We start from the raw sequence: 10,616 nt of genomic DNA, 5'->3' as shown, positions 1-10,616 counted from the left end.
CTGTGTTGGCAGGATTGGGGGTGGGTGCCTATCGGCGGCTGCTCCTTCCTGAAACGTGGCCACCCGAGCCTGCCTGGGCCCTGGATGCACATGTGGAACAGTTTACTGTAATGGAACTCTAAATTAGTGGTGGTTTGAAGCTGCCTGCAGCAGTAGGGTGTAATTAACTGGCTCTGTTGAAAGAGAAAGAGCCAGAAAGAGAGCAAGGGAGGGAGCCCGGGCCCTGGAAAAGGCAAGGGGTGAGGTGTGTGTGTGTGTGTGTGTGTGTGTGTGTGTGTGTGTGTGTGTGTGTGTGTGTGTGTGTGTGTGTGTGTGTGTGTGTGTGTGTGTGTGTGTGTGTGTGTGTGTGTGTGTGTGTGTGTGTGTGTGTGTGTGTGTGTGTGTGTGTGTGTGTGTGTGTGTGTGTGTGTGTGTGTGTGTGTGCGTGTGTGTGTGTGTGAGAGAGAGAGAGAGAGACCGGGGAGCTCTTTTTTTCAGTCCTTGATTGCATGTGTATGAGTTTCAGACTATGTGGTGCATATGTGTGCGTCTTGGAAATCTCTCGCTCTTTTTCCCGGGCACGGCGCCACCTCTTAGTGCCCCCCAGTGCCCGGACCCTGTCACTGTTCCTCTGCACTTTTCCGCCCCCCCCCAGTTCAGCAGTTCACCGATTGACCCCTTAGATCTTTTCATTTTTTTTCTCTCTCTCTCCCCTCCTCATTTCTTTTGTTTATACCAAATTCACTACCAAGATTTTTTTTTTTTCCCCCTTGTCTTTTCTTCCCAGATTCACAAGCCACAGCAGTTCCAAATTCCTTGGCTCTGCTCGTTTTCAAAGCCACATTTTTAAAAAACACGCTGATCACACCACGCACTCGTGAAATCACGCTAGGGAAGCGAAAGGCAGAAGGAAAACATGAGAAAAAAAAAAGAAAATGGGAGGCTTTAGTGGGATTTTTTTCCTCCTCTTGTATTAACAGGGAGGCATAACTGCAGCCTTGTCCACACATGAGCCCGACTTGTCTCTGCCTACTGTGTGGAGTCAGAGTGACGAGCCGGCTGCAGGAGGCCGCAGCCAAAATGACTCTGTGGGATGGGAGCCTGACCTCAAGAGAAGATAGTTGGAAGTGACAGCAGCAGTTAGCAATCAGTGGATCTCATTTTCCCTACCCCCTGCCCCCGTCCAACCCCCCAACCCCCCCCCACCCCTTCATGCCCTGGACCCCGTGTCTGGGCCTCTGGTCCTGGGGGGAAAGAGGCAGAGAGGCAGGCTGCTGTGCTAGGCTGGCAGCAGGAACAGAGGAGCTCTTTATAGTAGAGTTCTGGTGATTTAAATCATATGGCATAGCCTGGAATCACTGGAGAAGTCTGGAAGCTCTTCAAAACTGCAGGAACAAGAGCTCTCTCTCTCTTTTTCTCGCTCTCTTCGCCCCCCCGCCCCTCCTCCAACTCCCTCGCTCCCTCCCGCTCTTCCCTGTTATAACTTTTTCCAAACTTCTTTTTCTTATTTTCTTTTCCCCTCGCCCAGGCCCAGTTTTTCTGGCTTTCCCTCTCGCAGTTCACTCGTTCTTTTTCCCTCACGTCTTTATCTGTTTTGGTTCTCGCCGTCTTCCGCGCTTCCTCCTTCCTTCCCCTTCTCTCTCTCATACCTGTTGGGATGAAGTTTGCACATCCTTCTTTCATTACAACTGTGTAAACTATTCTCTGTCCCAGAACAGAGACGGACGAGGGTTGACGTGAGGTGAATTGTGTTCGTGGAGTCCACAGAGGACCTCAGCACAAACCGCTGGTTTTGTTTTCATGTCAGAAACACTTAACCTTCGGGTTTTGTGTGATGAAACATTTGAGTGAAAATTCATGAATTTCTCTCCCTTCTCCTTCTCAGAAAAAGAGATCTGATGACTGTTCTAAAGCGGAGTCCGACCTTCCCTCAATAAAACCCGAAGTCCCGTCATCGTTCATCGGTTCCCCACATCCTGACGATCTGCAAGAGGCCACGGATTTCCACATTTCCACCAGGATTTTTCCCGGTGGTTTGAAAGCCGTTCCATTCACACAGCGGCCTGCTGCGTACCCCTTGGTGCTCTGTCGCCATGGCTACCAACAGGGAACAGCAGGTGGGTCACATGACCGGCTTCCCACCTGCTGTCTACCCCTTCGCCTTCAACTCCATGAGAAGCCACTCCCCCTTCGACCTGCTGGCCAACACCAGCCTGTTTGGGAGATTTGGTGCTGACCTGCCCAAAGAGATGGCCGCTCTCTGTGAGTAATTTCCATCACGGTTCGACTGTTTCCTGTGTCTCGTATGTCTTTTTCCATTTCAACACAGACTACATACATGGCCCACACCGTCATTTTCATTCGGGTTACATTAAACAATTTGGGCTTGCACTGGAAAGAGGAGAATACAGCAATTTAAATTGCACTTCATTATGTGTAATTTTGTGGAAACGGAAAACTTTAGGGTCTGTTTGTCATATAGGACGAGTGGTAAGTAAAGAGGGAAAAAAAAGAAAACGATGAAGTAAAAGCAATGCAATGATTACTTTGCTGCTGTGGTTTCCTTATAGATGCTTGTAGATGGTGTGGTTGTGACCACAAAGTGCACTGGTGTCTCTCACTCTGTGTGTGTGTGTGTGTGTGTGCAATCGTGCGTGCGTGTGCGTGTGTATGCGCGTGGATCTCTCACAGAGCTTTTGTGAGGCCGGGAACCCACAAGTCTGCAATTAGAGACAAAACAACATTCTTTCAGTGTGAAGTGACAAGAGAGCAGAGCATCAACAAACATAACAAACCATTTTTTTTACTTATTTGTTAGTTTTTTTTCTGAATGAATATACTACATGTAGTAAGGAGGGAAAGGTGAGCTGAAGCCGAGGGCAGGATTCGAACCACTAATATGCTCCTGTAGTTTCTGACTTGTCGTTTTCGACTCGACCACAGGGGGCACTGTTGTATTCTGAAGTGCAAGGATGGGATGATGTATAGAGCAAAGAGCACAAAGAGGAGCTTGTTGACAATCCAGTGTGTTTTTCTGTCATGGAAAAACTGGGCAGAGTACACAAACACTGCCGACATAAATCTCTCATTTTCAAAAACACCTGTTAGTTGTAAAACGCAGGTTTTTAATCCGCATTAGGATTGTTGGTCAGGAAGTGTAAAAAAACCCACTGTGGCATAATTAACTGCAGAAGATGACAGAAAGATAGAGAGAGAGAGAAAAGAAAAGGAGGACTTTTGCTTCATGAGGTAAAGGTAAGCAGGAGAAACCTTATCCGGGTGCAGCGCTGAGGGGTCGGCAGGTGGTGGTGAGTGGTAGGTGGTGGAGGGACTAATAATAATGGGTGTGGGTGGCAACAGCTGAGTGCAGAGCCTGAGAGCCCCCCCCCCCCTGTCTGTGTGTGCAGTCCCCCTCTCTCCCCCCCCACCACCGCAGCATGCCTGAGCACCTCTCCAGCCTTTCAGCTGTCAATCACTACCTCACCCCCCCCACCACCCTCCTGACACCCAGTCTTCTCAACCCCACGCTCAAACCCCCCCTTTTTTTTTGCTGCTGCTGCCCACCTAATCCTAAAGGTATTTTCGCAGAACCAGAGAGAGAGAGAGAGAGCGAGAGAGAGAGAGAGAGAGAGAGGGAGGGAGAGAGAGAGAGAGAGAGAGAGAGAGAGAGAGAGAGAGAGAGAGAGAGAGAGAGAGAGAGAGAGAGAGAGAGAGAGAGAGAGAGAGAGAGAGAGAGAGAGAGAGAGAGAGAGAGAGAGAGAGAGAGAGAGAGAGAGAGAGAGAGAGAGAGAGAGAGAGCACCTGGGGGTAATGTGGTGGAATCCAAGTACACACCCTGCTAGGAAAACACACAGATACACACATGCAAACATACCACCAGAGACACTCTTCCCACACTTTCTGTCTCTCTCTCTCTCACACACACAAACACACACTCACACAGACACACACACACACACACGCACACACGCACAGAGTTTCTTTCATCGAAAAACGAGAAACATACTCCTGACGCAGAGCGAAATCCCACAGCACTGACAGATGGATCCTTTTTGGTTTTTACACTGGCATGAGTTGAGACAAAAGTCTCTAAAAGCATAAACAGACACAGGCAACCACATGCACTGGGACTTCATACACGGCTGCTTGTCCTGACACATCCACACTGGCAGCAGTGTCGTTCGCGGGGTTAAAGACGGCACTTATTCTGTCTCAGGTCCGTGTCAGAGCCCAAACGAGGTCGGGGTCAAAGATTAAGTCGGGATCATCTTGACAATTCACTTCAACTCGGCTTTATGTGAAGAGAATGACCCTTTTATACCATTTGTATGTCAATACTAGCGTGTTCCTGTCTTACAAATCAAAGTCTGTGTTGGACTACTATTTAACATTGTTCATATTAGAATCGTGATTGTTATGGATTGGCTTCGGGCAGACTCAAATGAGCAACAAATTAAAATATAATTATTTTTATTTAAATGAAGGCTTCAACTTTTATTTGCATTATCAAATAATAGCTTTTTCCCTCCATTTGATTAGTTACTTTACATGTCAGTTAATACTTATTCTGTTGCCTTTTTCATTAAAAAAACCCGAAATAATTGGAACTAATGTATTTTATAGCCTTTTCTGACTTTTAACAATTAACCGTTTGAAACTTTTGGTGTTGATTGAGTTACAGTCTGTATCAGTTTAAGGTTTTGCCTCGGTGGAAAACTCTCAGCTGTCAGCATCGCCTTTTAAAACATCCTTCTGGTGTATCCCCTGACAAGGAATGTTACAAGTCATTTTACTGACAGCAGTCTCAATCCCCACTCTCTTAAATGTGAGCGGAGAAGACAAAAGGCCTTGGTTCAGACATTCCCCAGGCCGTGTTTTTCTTCTTCTACTTCTTCTCCAGGAGTTGGCTTAACAGGCCTGCTCATTGTTGTCAGGGCTGTCTGTAGGCCAGACTGAAAAAATACCTTCCACATAAAGGGAGTAGCACTGTGGACATTTCTCTGTGTGAGTGTATGTGTGTGTGCGTGCTTGTGTGTGCAGTAAATAGCTCCGTGTTGATGCACGGCGTCAGAGCTTAGTGTGTAATTGTTGTTAGAAAGGTAGTCCGGGTGACACCTACCTTTGTTGGGTGTGCACGCTGTGCCGACAGGTTGGCGCACCTCTTGTGGCGACGCTCTGTTTTGGCACCAGAGTGTCTTTGGAAATACCTGTTTTGCACAGAGGTGGGAAGAGACAGGGAAGGGGAGGGATGGGTCATAGGCGGACTGTGTTTGCACATGTAGAGATAGTTGACTTTTCTCAGCTCTTAATGCATAGGAAGCAAGTGGACCTGGAAATCCTTAGCGCTTCACTTCAACTTTTAAACCATGTGTGAATGAGGTTCACTGACCATGTGGGGTGTGCTGCAAGACACTCATCCCTACCGCCCATATCTTTATGAAGGCGCAGCGGCGTTAGTTCATCCATGAGAGGCTCCGACGGCTCTCTGTGCAGCGTGGAGCGGAGGCCGTTATCAGTTGATCCCTGTCATTATGGGAGTCCTTCAAACAAACAGTTGGAAGCCCATTAAGGCCACTTACTATGTGATAACATCGCCACTGAGCCCTGAAACACCTCTCTAAGCTTTCACCAAATCAGGGCCGGAGCCCTGGCCCCAAACCCAGCCACAGGGATGTTTTGAAAAGCTGGTAGGTCATTTCCTTCAGCCCACATGGCTCGGACCAAAATGTGAAGTCCTTTTACTGCACTCGGACTTTCCATTCAAACTGTAACTTCTAGCTTCACGCCGAGTGATGGAAGCCGAGCGCTCATGAGGGGCTCAGCTGTGGGAGGCTGAGCTGCATCACAGTGGGATGAAATTAAAAGCATTGTATTAATAGAATGGAATGAATAGCATGTTGAAACTTGTGTAAAAGCTGTCGGAGTCTGCTCAGTTGTGCCTCTGGTGGAGACAAAGTGAAAAGTTATTTATGTAAAGTTGGTAATGGATCTTTATGCAATACACACACATAAAGAGCAGCATACTGCCTGCCAAGCATGTACACATGCACCCATGTGCACACACACATACACAAACCATTAAATAGGAGAGGCTGTGAAAAGGAGCAAAATGTCCCAGCAGAAAAAAAATATCCTCATGCAGAGTGATATAATTAAAAACACTCATTGCATTCTTATACGCTCACACACACACACACACACACATAAGGAGGTCATGTTGGCTTTGGGAGCTTGGGGAGTTGCGTAAAGGAGCCATTTTGGTGGGAAATGTGGTATGAGAGGGAATGTAAAAGCGAACATTTAAATGGTGGAGAGGGACAGCAGGGAAGGATGTCGACTCACAGAGTGAAGCCTTCTGCACTGAAGGCGAAGCTGAGCACAAACAGCGCATTGTGCCGCCTGATTTATTTTCATAAATGTTGAAGTGCTGGGTTTCAGCCCATCCTGGATGGAGGTCTGTAGGTATGTGGTTGACGCTGGGGGTTTGGATTTGTCTGGGTGCATATGTGCGTGTGATCATGGGGGTATACTGTATATTTGAGTGAAGGGAGGGAGGGAGACGAAAGAGAAAGTAAGTATGGACATGAAAATGATGAGCTCAGCCCCACTACCCCTCACTTCCCTCAAGGCACAAGGTTCCCGATAGAAACAGAAAGACAAAAGCTCTCATCACACGGTTGTTCTTCTCTCCCTGTTTGCTCCTGAGTGAGTGTTCACTGAAGTGTTTGCTTTTGAGAGCAGAGCAGATCCATCGTTGACCTCCGCCAATCTTAGTGGCATTTACCGATCTTTGTCAGATTCATCGGTTGTGCCGACAAAACGGGCCGAGCCCAGAGTGACATTCGAGATTTACAATTTTGTTGGCAACATTTGCAATCCAGGGTCAATTTATTACAAATGTCTTCATCGAATACAGTTGATAATCATTTAAAGGATTGAAATGGGAAGTTTCCATATAGTGAAAGGGATTTGTAATTTGGTACTGATGTACAATGTGTATTTTGATAGGTATCAATACTATTAGCACTGATCTGAGGTTTTAGATCATCCTTTCATTCTATGCAAAGATAACATTGCATCAAAATCCTTTTAGAAATCTTTTCTCAGATCACTTCTGGATCGGTTCCATTTCCAATTAGGAAATAAGGTACTTCATTAAATGATGAAGCATCCTGGTATTCAGCTAAATCAGTGCTAGTATTAGATTTGACCCTGACATCAAATGTTATGAATTCTTTAATTTCATCAGAAAATAAGCAGCATCATAGAGCCATCTGCTTGCTGGCATCTCTGCTGCTATGACCATGGTCTACATAGCAAATTAGCAATGCTAGGACTGCACCACTTGTGTGTAGTTGTGTGTGATGGCAACATGTGTGGCGCTGTTTGGCTGCGTCCTTGATCCATCAGTGTGACTGGAGCCTCCTCTGCTTTAATAAACAGCTCTGCGTGTACTGACATCCCTGCTTTCATCCCCCCGGGCAACCACAAGCCTCAAGATGACAGGCGCTCTAGCCCTTTACAATTTTTTGGAAATCGATTCCCCTCACATCGCTGGCTATGATTCAATAGATGAGTGTGAGATGATGGACAGTAAGGTCCACTTTGTTTTTTCCAGACAAATTTAACCTCCCACAGAAGACGTTTTTGTGAGTGATAGCGAGTGGAATATCTTTCCCTCGGATGATATCCCCCTAAACCCTCTCGGCTTGCCTCCTAAATTCCCTCTCTCTCCTCTTTGGATTTCCTTTTCTTATCCTTCTCCGCAAGTTGGAGCCAATTTGCCGTAAGTGCTGGAAACCTGCTGCATCTTTGCGTGTATTTGTATTCTACTGTGTATGCGTGCTAGCTTGCGCCTGCTTGAAACTCTGCAAAGGTTGCCCGTGAGGGAGAGGCCACTTAGAGCAGCTCTGATATGACGACAGATGAAGATAAAGAGGTTACTATTAAAAATTGGAAGGTGTCTGTTTTCAGAAGGGCCTTTGTGGGCACGTGCAAGACCAAGAGCGCGCAATGGCGGGAAAGGAGAGACGGGCCCTTAGAAGGCGTGGGAGGGCACACAGGCACATGACAGAACAAGATGGGGGTTTCTTATGTTTGGAACAACAATTAAGAGATCTGTCTTTTTTTTTCCCCCCCGTCACAAAACATGTGTAGCAAAATGTCATGACAGTGCAGTTAGAGGGAGAGAGAAAAAGGACCAGAGTCAAAGAGACTTTGCTGAAAGATGGCCAAGACTGATAGTGCTCTGAAAAGTAGCTCTGTTAGGCCGTCGGGGGGGCCGGCGTGTGAACGGAGGCGAACATGGCCGCTCCCTCTCCCTCTCTCATAAGTCTTACCTCGCTATCCCCACATCCCTCCCCTCCGTGACACACCAGGTATCTTCCGGAGATGTATAGCGAGCGAGTGAAGTAAATGAGTTGATAAGAGCTCATGTTGTGTCAGAGCTGAACATGTGTAAAACCTTCGGCTGGTGGAGCGGGTGATGGATGTGATGAGGAGGAACGCCAGGATTGTGCTCTGTTTCCACTGACAAATATAAAAACACACCGTTGCTTAAATACAATATTTTTATTAGTAACTGAAAAGGACAAAACTGCACAGATTCTGTTTGTTAGCTCCTTCATTAACCAACTTTATTCTTTAATTTAATCTATATATATTTTGTGTGTGTGTGTTTGTGTGTTTGTGTGAGAACAGGTATTACTCATGTTGTGGTGACCCAAGTCTTTCTTACTTAAGTCCCCATTACTAAAATCATAGAATTTTAATGTGAATAGATGTTTTAACTAAGGTTAAAATAAGGGCAAGTGGGTTAGGCAACCAACTATGGTTAAGGTTTGAGAAAGTCTTCAGGAAAACAATCAAAGTCAATGTAATGTCCTCCAAAGTCCCAGTGAAACGTGTGTGAGTGCGCGTGTGTGTGCACACTCTGTGTAACCTGAATCTGGCTGTCGTGGGAGGCCGCTGTGGACTAGTGTTCAGTATCTCTATCATCACCGCCAATCTGTTTCAGCATGTCCACACACTGCACACATGCTCACATCAGCAATGGAAAAGCTCCACATTCCTTTCAAACTCACCACGCTGCGTTTAGTGCAAAGGCATTTCAAAACAAGCCGTCTTTATTGCCTTACACACCACCGTGTTGTTGACTGCTTGCCCGGAACCTGAATGACTGTATACAGAGGAAGTGGCAACAATGTGGAGTTTACGTCTTATCTGTAATTGGCATCTGAGTGTCAGACAGTAGTAAAGCCAGATTTTTCCTATAGGCTGTAGCCCATGTGGCGCTATAAGCAGGGTCCCTCAGAGAAAGAGGTGAAACATCAAAGATGTCAAATCCTTTTCACCGAGGGAAATTCTTAAACATTTTCAATATGTGTTAAAATGTGTGCTGCGTAGTTAAACGTGATTGAAAGCAGCAGACACACAAAATTACCAGTGAGTTGGCAGCCACTGAAAATGAAACATTTCCAAAACCAGAAACAAAAGCAGAGAACTTTGTCAACTAAAACAAATCATGCAGTCGGGGAAAAATGGCCATGGGGAACTTGATGAAATGGGGGGGGGGAGAGTATTTGCAGAAACAGAGGGGAGAAAGAAAAAAAAAAAAGGAATGGAGGAGAGCGATGCAGAGCCAGAGAGTGAGGGAGAGAAGGAAGGAGGGCAGAATGAGTTTGGGGGGAAAGTTAGTGGCCCAGTGGGGGTTTCTTCCAGAGTTCAACCTCTCTGGCTGGGGAAGGAAGGGGAGGAGGGAGGGGAGGTAGGGACCGGCCTGGGTCAGCAGAAGTATGGAGTATGTGTAGATTAGATGTCTAAACTCACTCTGCAAAGCCTCTGAAGTGCTGGAAGACTCGGCTCACAATGCTGCTATGTGCCAATACGATGAGAACACAGGGTTAGTGCTCTGAATTATAGTCTCAAACACGGTCAAAAAAAAAGGAAAGGACAGAGTCAGATATGGCTCCATAAATCTGCAAAAATAGAAAAAAAGGTTTCAAGTGAGCGCATGATATTATTAATCGATGGGGTTGCAGCCCTGGCATACGACGCCGATGTTACATAGAACATTTGAACACCATGGGGATTAGCCAGCTCTGAGTTTCCAGGATGCTGTATGCAACCAGCAGTGAGAGAAAGAGAGAGAGAAAAAAGACAGGAAGGAGACGATAGACGAGTGTGAGAAGAATGCTGGTGGGTCATAAAAAAATGTGACTTGCGGGCATTGATGATTTAATCTGAAATGCATCCAGATCGGGACATTTTTCCAGTGGGTGGAAACTGTCAGCAGGAGCATTGTTCATCGATAACAGTTTCCTCTATTTTTTGGGTCAGGGTCATAAAGCTCCCCTCTTTTATGACCCGACAACTGTACGAAGAAACACTTAAAAACCACTGATGTTGTTTGCCGCTCGATGCAACAAAAGAGCTGTTAAATGTGTGTGTCTGTTTGTGTGTGTGTATATGCGAGGCCTGTCAGCCCACATGTGTGCGTGCCAGCTTGAGAAAACAAACAGGACGTCTCTGAACTGGAGGAACGGCTTTTAGGTCAATAAACATTTTTTAATCAAAATCACTTGAAAATGGGCCCGAAACGTGAAAGCATGGTTTGTTTCATGAGACAGGAAAAAAAG

General features: G+C 46.3%; 1 protein-coding gene across 1 annotated transcript in view; it reads left to right on the top strand.

Moving 5' to 3' along the window:
- Positions 1-2,072: 2,072 nt before the first annotated feature.
- rarga (retinoic acid receptor gamma a) overlaps positions 2,073-10,616 on the top strand; it is a 31,338-nt gene continuing 22,794 nt past the window's right edge. The window contains exon 1 of the mRNA XM_061075185.1: positions 2,073-2,241. Within this exon, the coding sequence (XP_060931168.1) occupies positions 2,073-2,241 (169 nt within the window). The remainder of the gene's footprint in view (positions 2,242-10,616) is intronic.

This window comes from Limanda limanda, chromosome 7 (genome assembly GCF_963576545.1).
Source record: "Limanda limanda chromosome 7, fLimLim1.1, whole genome shotgun sequence".
Lineage (NCBI taxonomy): Eukaryota > Metazoa > Chordata > Actinopteri > Pleuronectiformes > Pleuronectidae > Limanda > Limanda limanda.
This window is presented reverse-complemented; position numbering and strand designations above follow the sequence as displayed.